Source organism: Rhamphochromis sp. 'chilingali', assembly GCF_963969265.1.
Source record: "Rhamphochromis sp. 'chilingali' genome assembly, chromosome: 14".
In the NCBI taxonomy this organism is placed as follows: domain Eukaryota; kingdom Metazoa; phylum Chordata; class Actinopteri; order Cichliformes; family Cichlidae; genus Rhamphochromis; species Rhamphochromis sp. 'chilingali'.
In genome coordinates, this window is record NC_137941.1 from 31,125,564 (window position 1) to 31,141,107 (window position 15,544).

At 40.8% G+C, this 15,544-nt stretch overlaps 1 protein-coding gene across 1 annotated transcript in view; it reads right to left on the bottom strand.

Moving 5' to 3' along the window:
• Positions 1-14,929, bottom strand: part of wars2 (tryptophanyl tRNA synthetase 2, mitochondrial) — a 31,862-nt gene extending 16,933 nt beyond the window's left edge. Inside the window, exon 1 of the mRNA XM_080902545.1 lies at positions 14,797-14,929. Coding sequence (XP_080758671.1) covers positions 14,797-14,901 — 105 coding nt within the window. The 5' untranslated portion in view covers positions 14,902-14,929. The remainder of the gene's footprint in view (positions 1-14,796) is intronic.
• Between the last annotated feature and the right edge of the window lie 615 nt (positions 14,930-15,544).

Below are 15,544 nucleotides of genomic sequence, written 5' to 3' on the forward strand. Positions count from 1 at the left end.
CGCCTCTGTCAGTGCGCCCCAGGGCAGCTGTGGCTACAACGTAGCTTGCCATCACCAGTGTGTGAATGTGTGTGTGAATGGGTGAATGACTGAATGTAGTGTGAAGCGCTTTGGGGTCCTTAGGGACTAGAAAAGCGCTATACAAATGCAGGCCATTTGTATAGCGCTCGAAAAGTTTTGAATGAATTATGATAAAACTTTGTAGGGGTGTAGAGCGGGATCGTGTTTACAATCTTACATCCACCAAAGGCCTTCAAGGTCAGTTTAATATTTTACTGGTCTAAACTGGAAAAAGCCTTAAAACTCAGAAACTATGATTCTTACAATATGATGTCACATTTTACCCCTCCAACAAAGTCAATAGATTGATCTGAAGCTCATTCAGTTCAGTTCTATTTATACAGCGCCAAATCACAACAACAGTCACCTCAAGGCGCTTTATAGCGTAAGGTGGACCCTACAATGATACATACCCACCTCATGAGAATATGATTCTTATGATTGTAATAATAATATACATTTTGTTATGTACATTACAGTAACAGGTCTTAATCATTTAAATACACAACAATTTGAATACATGTGCAATGTGCCTTCCCTGAATAATTTTTTAATTAAATGAAACTTGTGATCAAAACCTTTTTTTTTTACTTATTCACATATTTATTATTAAATAATTCAAGGAACTGCACTAAACACTGAAAATAGATACACGTACTATATCTACAAAGATAAAAATTATAAAAGAAAATATTTATATTCAAAATTGTGCATGTTAAAATATATTTCAACAGGGAAAATAATAAAAGCTGCAATTTGCAATTGTTTTTACTACACTACAAACTTCTCAAAGTACATTTAAAAGACCAGAGAGCGAGCTGCCTTGGCAGAGGTTTTGCAGTCTTGAGGTGCTTCTTGTTGTGTTCTTTGATCATTTCTTTCTGAGGGAAATAATATTTTGGACCAAATGTTGTGTTTATTCCTTTATTTGAAAATGGAACAGACACTCTGTGGGTTGAAATATTCCAAAAACTAAACTAAACTAAAAAAAAAAACCACTTTCAGCCACCAAAGTGAAGGAACTCTGGCCAGCTGGCCTTACAACACTGCCGTCCCTGGAGTATGACAGATGGTGTCTGGCTCACATATTGTCAATCCAAGAAAAAACAAAAATCAAAAAGAAAAATAATTGAGACGAAAGACTGAGTGACAGCAGACGTTAATTCTTAGTTAACAAATGAAACACTTCCTTCTTGTCCAGTTGCTGTTTTATACAAGCAAACCTCTGTTGAGCAGTGTTATCTGTCTTCTTCTGTCTCCTTCTGCCTCATTCTCATAGTTGCTGGATACCTGCTGATGACACGGAGCAGACACGGAAAACGCTGGCCATTCTCGTCTCATATTTTTACACCGACAGGAGCGCGGTGCTTTCAGACCGCACCGTCGCAAAGGCGACGAAAGCTTTCTTCATCCACGTCTGCCATATGCTAAATGCATTACGCACCATGTGTGTGTGACATTAACGCCAACAGCTAGAAGGTTACATACACTAAAAAGGCCATGCTTTCACACTTGCACTACCTTTCCGGGAATGTGTGTTCATTTGTCCGCGTGTGTGGTATTATCCGTAGGGATAGCGATCATGTGCAAACAGACATATGTCCACACGTGTAGTCTATGCCTACATCAACATCAGTGAAGCTGTGAAGGTGTCTGTCCATGTGAATTTGACAGCTCACATCAAGTGGAAAGAACACTATCAGCCAGTCTATCCAAAACAGTAACATGACTTCGATCCCATCCACAAGCTGCGTTATTAAATGGAAAACAACTGTCACAGGCGCCACTTCATTCCAATCATTTGAAGACGAGGAGAAATCAGTGATTGGTTTCCCACAGTTTAATAGAAAGTCTCATTCCAGGAAAATTTCCGTCTTCTCTCCAAAGTATCCCGCAGCACTGGAACAACTGCATATTGGGAAATGATAAATATTGGATTCATCATTTGACTGAGTGCGAGCTACAATGAAATTACACCCTTAACGAGGAATGTGTAAAATGACAGATAGCAGTGGGAGCAGATGCATAAAAGTGGATACACAGACTCTGGGCTTGAATCTACAATCATATATGATTTTCCTCTGCTAGATTAAAGGCCATACATATGGATGCTTCCAACTCACATGTAGGCTGAATTGGACAAAGCGTGATCGAAAAGTTTTCACTGTGGAAAACCGTACCCACGTCTCTCCTTCATGGCTGCCTACTTAGAGAGCACTGCAACGTTGTTTTTTGTTTTGTTTTTTACATTTCCAGCTGATACTATCACACTTTGTTTGCCTTCGAAACGTAGAATAAATGTACACCTCATCTGAAGTCTCGGAGAAAAGCACCCATTCTTTTACACATCATGTCAAGCAGGGTTTTCTTAATTCTCCTTTTTACACATCCCCGGCACTCCTTTATTTAATCTAGACATTAATCATTGCAGACGCACATAAGAGTGCAAACTTCAATTTCTAAACCAATTTCCAGTAGCGAGAAATTCACGCAGACCATTTCCTTTTGTGCTACATGTGAGAATGGCCAACTGCGCAGAATTTATGCTTTTGTTACTTTTGTTCACTAAAGCTGCTACGTAATCTGAAAAAAAAGCAAGCCAAAACAGACCACAGGTTCATCATCATCATCATTATTATTATCACTACAACTGCTGCTATCAAGCATTTGTAGCTTCCAGCTAGTGTGACCCGACAGTCTCGAACTAGCTATGTTATTAATCATAGCCATGGTTTTGGTTGAGCTAAAACTTGCATAACACCTCATTTCTCTTCTCAGATCTCCTCCAGACTGCTTTTCAGAGCTCATACATCATATCAGAGCCTCAGTGTCCTGGAGTGGTCCACTGATATCTCTCTCACCGTGGAGCCGAGGAGGAGGTACGACAGTCACCGCCTTTTAACTACACCAATTTCAGCACGTCTGAAGGGAAAAAAAAAGAAAAAACACCTCTGGGAGCATCGCTGCTTTCCCTGCTGTGAATTACCATCAGCTCTTTGTGGGCAATCAAAGTGCCCCAGATCTAACCATGTCTGTGGAGCACAGAGATGGGGCCAAGAATGGAGGATTTTCGCTGCGCTCCTGCTGAGTGTCTTGCACATTGGATCCAGTGTTCTTATTCTGTCCTGGGCACTGCAGGCACCCCATTAACGCCAACATGCTGAAATACACTTTGACACAGAGCCCCTCCCCTCCTTACCCACATATCTTTCTTCATCTCTGTCTACCGCTCACTTAGGGACCTGTTAAAGCAGGCGACCGACAGAGCTGCACTTCAGTCAGGTATCAAACAGGAAATAGGGCTTACTGTACTCCCACCATCCTCACCGCTTTTTTCTTGAAAGCATGTGTGTGTTTAGCCAATGTGAGGATACACTCAAATTTGAAACAAAGTCCATATGACCACAGAGAAAATGTGCACACACCATGAAAGGTGTATTAATGAATTTAACTGAAGAAAAGTAAATGAAGTGCTGGATAAAGCAGGGGACAGAAGAACAGGAAAAAATGTTAAAGGAGGAAGCAATATGATTTTTTTTTTTTTTTTTTTTTTTTTTTTTTTTTTAAATCAGACTGTCCAGTCAAAGGCATTTTTTTCCTTTTTTCCCCCCATTGAGTGGGTTGCAGGGGCAGCAGAAGAGAAGGCCCAAAAGGAGCAATTGATTAAATCTGTGGTTGACGTGTGGGACAGGTGAGATTGATGAGGTTCCTCTGAGCTTCACACTGTGCAGAGAGCGGGGCTACAGGAACAGAACACTGCAGTGTGGCAGGCCAGGGCTCAGGGCCCGCTCGCGCCGTGGGGTCCCTTGGCTGATTAATGGGACTGGAGGCCCTTCAAAAACAGCACTCCCCGCAGACAGGGCTCAACAGTGCTCCAAAAATAACCAAGCAGCAGAGGCAGCTCCGGCCTCCAGTCCTAAATGTCTGCAGCTTCTGAAGAAACCAGACTTCAGTATAGCCTGGGGGGAGATCATCAAGAGGAGCGCTGCCTACTTAAGACAGGAAACTTGGATCTGGCTCATTAGAAACTAAACATTTAATGACTTTTCTAGTTTATGGGAAGTGACAAACACTGACAGCCGATAGTGTATCAATGACAGTGTCCTATTAGGTGCTGATGTTATTATACATAACACGTGTGAAAGATGGTTAATCCAAAGAAGCAGAAACTTCACACCATTTAACATTAAGGCCCATAATAAAACATCTTCCTAACACAGATTTAAAAGACTACTTTTGAATACTTTAGAAATTTTTAACAACATTCCACATCTCAGTGTTTCCCACAAACCTCCATTTGATTTCCTGGCAGCAGGGCAGGGAAGGATACATGCACAGGTGAATGCATCTTTTGCGCACCATCACACTTCCTTAAAATAATTAATAAAAGAATTAAACAGTTTTCTTTCGCAAATGTAAGTACAGATATTTTGTGACAAATAAACAACACAGAAATGATCAGCTGCCTCTTTATTGAGATGCCCAACCCACAGTTTTGGTTAGAAATTAGCTAGGATATGTGAATAGCTCTCGTTGCCTCATTGAACTTGAACCAATGGCACATAAACCAGTCCTGCAGCTGCTGCAGGTCCTGTTTAGATTCCCCTCCAGTTCACAGCACATCTGCAGAGCAGAATAGGGCTGCCACGATTAGTCGACTAGTCACGATTACGTCGACTATCAAAATCGTCGACGACTAATTTAATAGTCGACACGTCGTTTGAAGCTTTGTAAGATCACAAAAGACGCAGGAATAAGTAGTAGGATTTAAGAGTGTAATAACGGACTGAAACAGAAGATGGCAGCACTGCATGTACAAGGATGCCAGCTGCCATTAAACCCCGAAGAAGAAGAAGAAGCTGTGTCCCAGAATTCATAGCGCAGCCCAGCTTAGTTTCCAACAATGGCGGCAGCTAGTAAGTTTTAATATTACGCTTATTATTCTTTCTGGGTCACAAAATAAACGTTTAACATATTTTCAGGTGAGAATGTAGCTGTGGAAACTTCAAATATCTGCTCAGTTTATCCAGACACCACATATTTTCAAAAGTGCTCCGAAGTTTTCGGAGACGTCTGTTACCCACTAGCTCGATAGCTAGCCGGGGGCAAGGTCACTAGAGCCGTGAGAACACCGGACTCCCGGCAAATCGCGTCTTTCGCTACTCAGGTTAAACATGATATATGAGTCACTTAGATCACTTAAAAATGTTATAGTTTGGCTTTTTTAGTATTTTATTTGTTCCTGAGTAAATCGGTTTGTCTGAGATTAAAGTTATAGTTTTTACACAGCTGAATAAACGTCAAGCAGACAGCTGATTATCAGAAGTGTGAGATGCTGGAGAATCTACTCCGGTGTCCTGTTATATTTTAGATAGCAAGGAGTTTATTAAACTTCACCGAAACAATCTGCAAATTTCATTAAAATTTAATAAACTATCATCTTGTCTTTATTTTTAGTTAGCACAGACCGTAAACACTTAAAGCTGTAAGCTAATGATAGTTATATAAGAGCAGATACTGCTGGTGCAATAAGCTGTACGTTTTACGTCCAATGGATTTGATTAGTCGACTAATCGCAAAAATAATCGGTGACTAGTCGACTATCAAAATAATCGTTTGTGGCAGCCCTAGAGCAGAACAACGTCTACTTCACTGAAACTCAAAAAAATGGGAAGCGTTGGGGATAGCTGATTAGCAGTAATTGAAATTAAGATTGAAGGGATGATAATTTGTGATGAAAACTAGTCATTGGGCAACTGTTCCTTCTGTTTATACAATTCAGGATCGTGGAGGGGGCGCAATTTATTAACACCAATTAACCTTAAGTGTATGTCTTTGGACTGTGGGAAGCAGCTGGGAGAATACGCAAACTCAAAATTTACTGGCTAGCCATTAAATCTGAACCCAAGAACTTCTTTCTCTGACATGATGGTGCTAACCACTGCATTGCCAACCTTCCCATCTCTTGGATGTATGTAACATCTACAGCTATATGACCAAGGGGTAACTTGGGTTAGAAACCAAATCTCCACTGCAGATAGTAATTTCAACTAGCCAAGCCTGTGGATGAGGAAATGAGCATAATATATACAAAAATCAAAAATGTATCATTTATAATACATCTTTTCTAAAAAAAAAATAAAATAAAAAAAAATAGACGTTAATAATCATTTTATGTGTGATGATGTTGGAAAAAAAAAGTTTCATTCAGACTGTTCACCCCATAATTAAAGAGAAAGCACACACACACACACACACACATATACTAAATAAACTATGATCAGAGTAAGATGAAATTGAACCTGTTGTAAAGACATAAAGCACCGTTTTTCATGCAACAGTGTTCACAAATCTTTCAGACTAAACAGTGGGCGCATGAACTTCATGGACCAATCAAATACTAAAAATGCAGAGCAGCTTTGCATTTGTATTTATCAAATAATGAGGTAGCATGGCAGCATCAGACAAACACACCAATGCAGTTTTTTGGAGGGGGAAGTTCAGCTCACCTTTCACTTTAAATGCTTCTAGACAGAATAAGATCGCTAACCATTCACAGCAAACTATTTAGCATCCTAATTTTAATATAATAAAGGTTATCATTCTCACAAAAGATGAATCAATCCAAAAGCAGGATCACTGACTACAACCCAGCTCAAGTTCAGCTTTGCTAGAGCCAAACCAGTTTGCCTACAAAAACGATCCCATGAGCAGCAGCTGTGCACAGCTGGGAAACTTCGTTTATATTGCAATTTTTTCACTCTTACATAAACACATTTATACCAGAGCTACTTACTTCCATGCTTTGGCTCTGTTCAAGCCATTTGAAATAGCTTCATTAAACCATTTCCTTCCCTTTCAATGTTGACAATGGATATGTTTAATTTCATTTCACTTGCTGGAAACAAATGACTGACAGGAACTCAAAAAGAAAAACAAGTAAGCGTCACAAGACAGCAAAAACCTAGCCAGCGCACACGTCATAAATTTGACAATATGTAATTAAAGTAACACTCAGGGTGAACCTCCACCTCTGAAGAGTGCAGTCATTTCCGTCTCCAAAGGCAGTGTCTCTCGATTTGAGTGCGACTCAAAAGACACAATATCAGATACTCGTTTGGTTTTAATTAAAACTGTCAGAAGCTTGGGAAAAAGTGCTGCAGACAGCACAAGCTGAAGCATGGAAGAACTAGTAAGATTTGTCAGGTACCACTGTGGGCACGTCTGTGGAGTGACTCTGTAATTCGACTTAGCTATATGAAATTATCCAAACGAATACGCTGACATATGGGATTGCTTTAAGAGACGGGTAATGTGCGCGGCATCTGAGTGAGGGCCCCGGCTGCAGAATGATTACGACAGACCTAATTACACAGGAGGGACTGCTGAGAATTAGCGGGCTTTTCTGACAGTTGAAAATAAATAGGGCAGTTAATGAACATCCTCAAAGGAGAGACTGTGTTTCCGCGCTCTCGCAGGCCCCTCCCGTGTGGTGTGGGAACAGCTCTAATGGTTTTAACTGACACTCGAGTAAGTGAACGTGGAGTCAAGGAGAACGGAGAGAAAAATTAGAAGTCACTTCCTCTTTCCTGGAGCTGGGGGCTGACATGACTGATATCAACCAATAACAGGAGCACAGGCCGGGGATGCCTGGACAGGGGAGGAACATATTTACAAGTGATGTGAGGCTGGAGGTAACTCCGCTGTAGAGCAGGGGTCCCCAATCCCAGTCCACGAGGGCCGGTGTCCCTGCAGGTTTTAGATGTGTCCTTGATCCATCACAGCTGATTTAAATGGATAAACTACCTCCTCAACATGTCTTGAAGTTCTTCAGACGCCTGGTAATGAACTAATCATGTGATTCAGGTGTATTGACCCAGGGTGAGAGTTAAAACCTGCAGGGACACTGGCCCTCGCGGACTGGGATTAGGGACCCCTGCTGTAGAGTTACAGTAGAAATATTTCAGTGCTATCCAAACAAATCTGCAGTTTCTCAAGTGCAAAGATACAAAGATTTATATATAAAGATTTGCTTATTTTTAACTGAGAACTGTTTTTTTTTTTGTTGAGGACAAAAAAAATAAAAAGCTATCACAGTACCTCTAAAAGCTAGTGTAAGACAATATATACTGTATTAAAAATTACTTAATGCCTCTTTTTCATTTAATTTAGACACATAAAAACTTAACAGTAAATATATCGAGTTAGACAGAGCTCCACTGATGTACCAGCTATCCGATATTAACGATATTGAATTTTTAAAACAGCCTATAACAGAAAAAATGTAATTAAAAACTAAAGACACAGGACGAAAACTATTTATTGATGTTATGACTGTTGATGTTGCATAGTTCCTCCAACAGAGGGCGCCCTGCAGTGTCCCTGTGTTTGGAGCGCCACAAACACGACAACGAGCTAATCCAAGCAGAGCCCGCTGAAGCATAAACAAGTTATTTTTAAACTGTATTTTCATATCGTTTTACGAAGGTCTCATAAATATTTATGCATAACAAAAGTTTGGGAAATTTGTTTGTTTCTTATGTCTGAAAAGAAAAGAAATAACATCGGCCAATATCTTGGATTTTTAAATCATTAAATACCTGTGATACCTCGTCTCATGTGCTTGTAATGAGTAAGACACCTGGCTAAGGAACTCACAAGATGAAATAAAAATAAATAAAGAAAATATAGATATACTTTACTTATTTCGAAAGTTCTCATAAAAAAAAGAAGTAGTGAAAAAAAACAATGATGGCATAAAAGTGGTTTAGTGTAACAGTGTTTTAAGAGTTGTAACAGTGCAAAGTTGAAATAAGTGATTATAATGAGAAAACAGATGATTCCCTGTTAGATGTGTTACGCTGTACAGACGTAGCTTGAGCCCTTTAGAAAGCTTCTCTGCTGCATGTCCAGCAAGTGGTGGCACAGTGGTTAGCACTGTTGCTGCACAGCAAGAAGGCCCTGAGTTCAATTCAGGCCGGGGTCTTTCTGTGTGGAGTTTGCATGTCCAAAGACATGCAGTTTCTGGGGATAGGTTAATTTTTTTTATTAATCCTTTATTTATCCAGGTAAAAAAATCTCATTGAGATTAAAAATCTCATTTCCAAGAGAGACATGGTATCATGGCAACAAAAGTCACATACCACATAGGTATATAACATTTAAAATTCAGACCTTCCCAAAGTGTGGGGCCCGCCCCCTAGGGGAGGCGCAGAGCCATTGCAGGGGAGGCTCGGTATGAAAAGGGGGGAAAAAACAAAACAAAAAAAAAACAACAACAACAACAACAACAACGCTTGGACACTGCTATCACGGGCGCCCACACAAACGCAAAGCAGGAGATGAAGCATCGCTGAATATGTTTCCAAACCAACTTCATTCTAAGCCAAAGACTAGAAAATATGGTGAAGCAAATCTTCCCTACAGAATTGGTTTTCCCCTTCGTAGGGAGCAGCGCTGGGCTCTTCAAATCATGGACAAACAGGATCCCACATTCTTGATTTTTAGTTCACAAACACTTGTTGTAATGACTAAATACTTTGGAGATATTAGCTCTTTATACAGTAAAGTTACAGCAGGATACAAATAACATCAGGCTGATCCTGCCACGATTTATTCCCCCTGTCTAAATCACGGACAAACAGGATCCCACAGCCGTTTATGGTTTTAAACCCATTTTGCACAGGGAGGCATTTTTTGAAAAATGTATTGATAGCAATGTTGAATATTATTACACAGGAAAAAACAACTACATGTAAAATAATCACACCGTGACGCCTCTGCCTTTGTAAACGGAGGGACAGTAACTGCGTGTGTGTAAGCGTGTAAAACCTGCAGATAGTCAGATTAACAGTATTTTGTTTCTGCAATTCCTCTCATGTAAACAATAACGTGGCGCACAGCGTGACGTGAAAAAAGGCACATCCCTTTGACGTTGCGTGACGAACCCTGTATTCCTCGTCCACACGGAAACGCAAAAAAGGAGTTTTAAAAATCTCAGTTTTCGGTTGTAAACACCGTTTACATGTGGACGAAACAGCTGCGTTTTCAAAAATACCCGTGTAGGTGCGGACGTAGCGTAAAAGAGTTAGTGGTTTATTTTATTACTACCTGTAATTTATTGCAGTTTACTTGTATTTGCTTAATTGTTTACTAAATGTTTGAGGTGTGAAATAAACCGCAATGGAGCAAAATATGTGTGTGTGGTTGGAGGATGTGTTTGTGTGTGTGTGTGTGGGGGGGGGGGGGGGGGCGTGAACATTTTTCTTGTAAAACAAAGGGGGGAAAGTTTGGGAACCACTGGGTTAATTGATTAATCCAAATTGCTCATAGGTGTGAATGCGGCAGTGAATGTGAGCGCAAATGGTCGTCTGTCCCTGTGTGTTGGCCCTGCGACAGACTGGCGACCTGTCCAGGGTGTACCCCGCCTCTCGCCCTATGTCAGCTGGGATAGGCTCCAGCGCCCGCCGCGACCCTGAAAAGGAGAAGCGGATGGATGGATGGATGGATTACAGTTTGTTAAGTGACCTCCCAAAGAGTCCAATTTGCAGCCAATCACAGGGCCAGCCTTCCCGATGAGTTTATTCAGTTCAGTCATCGCACAGCTCCAATGCTGCTCTGCCAGCAGTCCGCAGCCTAGTACTGGCTGTTGCACATACTGAAGGATCTCAACTTCTTTAGAAACTGCAGCCTGCTCTCCCCCTTTTTGTACGCAGCCTCTGTGTTGCGCATCCAATTCATCACCATGCCGTCCCAGACACAGGCTGTGTAGTTTCCTCTTCCCTCTGAAGACTGGTGTGTAGGCTCCGGGCCTCCAAAGCAATGACAACAACTAGAGTTTTGATCTCAAGACTTAAAACAAAAAAAGACGTTCATCTGCATAATTCCTGAAATAATTTTGGAATTGATGCACTAATCAGCACCACAACTGCATTCTAAGACATTTTATACCTTTCAGCTGCAATGTCTCTCACCACCAAAAAAAGCTGGGAAAAACATGCGTTTCTAACCCGTTCATCCAGCCAGGACTGCAAAACACAAAGCAAAACAAAAACACATTTTAATTTTAGGCCTTGGCAAGTTGATGTTTCCTCGCTGATATTTGCTTTCCCAAACAGGCATCAAGGAGACCAATATTTAAAAGCAAACCACAGCCGACAAACATTTCTCTCCAAATCAAAAGCATCTGACAAACGGTCGCACTTCATCTTTGTGTCAGTCCGTTGAGGCTCACTGACTTTTTACAGTGCAGAAAAACCTCTAAAAGAGCATCTTGTTTGACGCACATCACACCTCGGAGCATTGTGAGCACGCTCGTGTTTGCACTCGGCCGTCCACATTTGGAGAAAATTAAAACAAATGAAAACCAACACTTCATTTCTGATGTTATTGCTGGTAATGAAGCACCGCTGTGATGCTTTCAGAGTCCCCCCCAGCTTTCCACCCCTTCCTCCCCTCTCGTCGCACACCTTCTCCGGCCCCTCCAGAGACTTTGGCTTAACAAAATACAGACGAGATGGCAGTGAACGCAGATTCTGTGTTACAGCTCGTACATCAACCAGCAGTGGAGTTTTGAGCAGATGGGTGAAGTTTGGAGGTGCACAGTCATGCCAGAACAACTCAATATTTAGGATTGTTGTTACTCTGAAACAAACTGGTTGTTTTTACGTGTGCCAAGGGACTCATCGTTTGCCTTAACACATCATTTGCTTCGCAAGGGCAGCTGCACAATGATAAAAAGCCCTAAGCTGACTTATATTAGGCGTGTTTCTCGAATCCACTGAAGTCAAAAAGGTACACTTAAGGAGTGCTACTGAGGATGTGATGTCACATGCCAGACTAGGAAAATAAACTCCACAAAACAAACTCAAGCCAGACGAGCAAATGAAAACTACTAAAATAGTGAACAAATACAACGTGTTACATCACGGAATAAATCTTCAAACTCATGCAGAAACCAAAAACACACTAAATGACTCTTGATAAGAAAAAAGAAAATGAACTGTGACACCACTAGTTTATATAACTGAGACAACCATGTCTTGCTTGCTTAATTCAATCTCAGTTTACTTCCTCCATTTCCCAGAATCCCTTTCCAACAGGGACTGGGTGAAACTATGTTTTGTTCTAGTCCAAACTACGGCCCCAGCCTCCAATATTCCTCCAGCCAAAGGAAGAATATTGGATGATTGAATTCTTGCACAGAATAAAAATAAACATAAAGTGTAATGAGGCGTTCCAGGTTCAAAACAGATCAGAACATTTTCCCAAATTGTCAGCAGTTGTCCAGATCCACAACTTAGCTTCATCCCAGCCAGTTATAGCCACACTGCACATCATTTTAATCACTTTAGATTGATTTCCAGAATTCCTGTAATTTTTCCAGAATGGGTCTAATTATGAATTTGGAAATTCTAAAAGTAGTTGAATTATCCATCCATCCATCCATCCATTCGCTTCCGCTTATCCTTTTCGGGGTCGCGGGGGGCGCTGGAGCCTATCCCAGCTGTCATAGGGCGAGAGGCGGGGTACACCCTGGACAGGTCGCCAGTCTGTCGCAGGGCCAACACACAGGGACAGACAACCATTCACACTCACATTCACTCGCACATTCACACCTAGTGGCAATTTGGATTATCCAATTAACCTATCCCCACAAGCTGCATGTCTTTGGACGGTGGGAGGAAGCCGGAGTACCCGGAGAGAACCCACGCAAACACGGGGAGAACATGCAAACTCCACACAGAAAGACCCCGGCCTGATGGTGGAATTGAACTCAGGACCTTCTTGCTGTGCGGCAACAGTGCTAACCACCGTGCCACCGTGCTGCCCGTAGTTGAATTAATCAAACTTAAAAAAACAAAACACAACAACAACAACAACAATAATAATGCTAAACTTATTACGTTTCAGTACATTTCAGCAATTTAAAGAACAGTTTTTTTTTAAAATGTATTTATGAGGTTTCAGTGAGAATATTCATTTCCAGGATGTGGAACCTGAATTTAATATCATCTGTCTTTATTTTCATCCAGAGTGCAACAAAAAGTACAAGTTTTTTTTCTTCTTTTGAACAAGAAGAAATCTAACAGCTGCGACTAAAGAGTGTAATTTAATCATTGCGCCAAAAGGAGTGTCAGTACTTTTCATACTTCATACTGTGTACAGTGACACAGTAGCATGTCATTAGCGTGAAAGCTCTCCGCTGTAAGTAAAGACACACAGGTTGGTAAAGTAATCCACCACAAAAACATTGCTAACAACAAACCTAACCATATACTCATATCACCCTGACCCAGCTGAACGTGGATATTTTAAAAAAGCTAACAAAGGAAAGGTGGCTAAAGCTAACCAGAGCTCAGAGCCAGCCGCAAGCCAGCAGCCTCGGTATAAGCAAAAGATCAAAGTGGCTACAGGAAGATTATTGAGATGAGTGAAAAAGAGAAATGGGTTGATGTCCTGTCATCTAGTGAAGTTCTAAACATCCTAGAAGATGATGTAATTACTGACATTAGCTTTGTTACACAAGTCTGCTGCACCTTCTTTTGTTCGGTAATACATCAGGTGGGTGTAACTCATCTACAGGTAATTTTTTGTACCTTCTGTCAGTAGCTGAACACATTGTTTTCAATTGTTTAAATAAGTAAGAAATTTTTATTCCTAAACCAGATTTAAAGCCAAAGAGCTTTACATTAATATAAAACAGAATAAACAAAAATCTGACACTACATTCACTCACAGTTTACATGAAATAACCCAAATTAATTTCAAATTTGAAAACAGCCACACTGAGGCTGATCTCAGGTCCCTTATGAGATTATTATACAGTTTTGCTGCAACAACAGCACAGGCATCAGCTCCTTATGAAATAAGCTTTGACCACAGGATGATCAGCAGTCTCTGAGAACTCCACTCTTAGAAAGATAAATTGGCCAAGCCCTGAAAAGAACCCTGTCTAAAGAAAATTCTTAATATAGGCAAACATCAAATCATAAAGTAAACACAATAAAGAATCTGGCGTTTTATTGCCAGATTTTGATACTTCTCTTTTAGTTTTTAGAAATCAGTCACATGGTTACAGGAAAAAATAATAAAAACAATGAGTCAGAGTGATGTTTAGGTTCTAATTAGCTTATGGTAGTTTACCTAATGAGAAAGTGTTTTTAATGGGAGTAAAAGAAGAAATAACAAGCACCTGACTAACGTCACAGAAATATCTGTGATGACGGAAATATGGTGATAATGTGGCCCAACATAGGTTGTGTCGCCTGTTCGATACATTATGTCAGTTAGATTTGTGAATACATCCTTGTCTGCAAAACAGCACTTCATGGTGCACATGCATGAGACGGACTGGATCGAAATAGGACATATGCGAGGCTGACTAATCTGCAAATTCTCGCCCCTGCCATAATACACCTCTATTGAGTTTTTCCACCTTCCTTGTAAAGAAGAACTACACGTCAAGGTGTTGCTGCAGCACACAGAGCATGTTTAGTGTGAGTTTATTAGAAACGGACACAACACTTAGAAGCCATCTAAACTGCTTCAAAGGGTAATGCACCTGTTAATGTGCATTGGTCGTTTATTAGCTGACCTTCTTTGAGTTCTCAACACGAAATAAACACCGAAAGCATCGCTTTCAACGAAACTCTTATCAGAACAGCGTTTATTGCGTATGAATTTTTCACCCACGAAGCTCGTGAATAACTACAAAAGCTTTCTTGCAAAGCATACCTTGTTTTCCGGACGAAGTCCTGCGCAAAGCAACCTTACAGGCGAGTTTAACTTCTGAATGAATCTGGGGAAATGTTTCAAGTTATTCCGCATGGGGAGCGCCATCTTTGATTATAGCTTCCAACTACGGCGGCTGTGAAAGGACAAAAAGGACAGCGGCAATTCAGAGTCAGAGCGTTTTGAAATGTGGTGGCAGGACGGGCGGCCTACGGAGGGAGGTGGAGCCCATATGAGAGCCTAATATTTAATCAGAAGTAAACAGAGATCAGAACTGGTTTGGCAAACACTCAACACAGCCTAAGGTTTATATGCAATCCTTTGCCCTCACTGTATTATACAAAAAGTGGCACCAGCAAGAAATTAAACTTCATTTTGCACCAAGCAACGTTTTAGGATGTGTTACTTTAATTTGTATGTTGCCAAATCACAACAGTTGCCTTAAGACACTTTCTATGGTAAGGTAAGGACCCTAAAAATTAGAAAGAAACCCCAACAATCCCACACCCCCCTGTGAGCAAGCAATTGTCAACAGTGGGAAGGAAAAATGTCATTTCACCAAAAAGCAACCTCCAACAGAACCAGGTTCAGAGAGGGCAGCCATCTGCTGCAAGCATTTGTGGTAAAAGCCATAATTGTACTACTTCAGTAATAGTAAGCTTGCAGAGGTTTTATCATCAAAATATATTTATAATACCTTATTAAGTAAAAACAGCAAAAACAAAAATAATACATAGGGGCATAGAAGAAG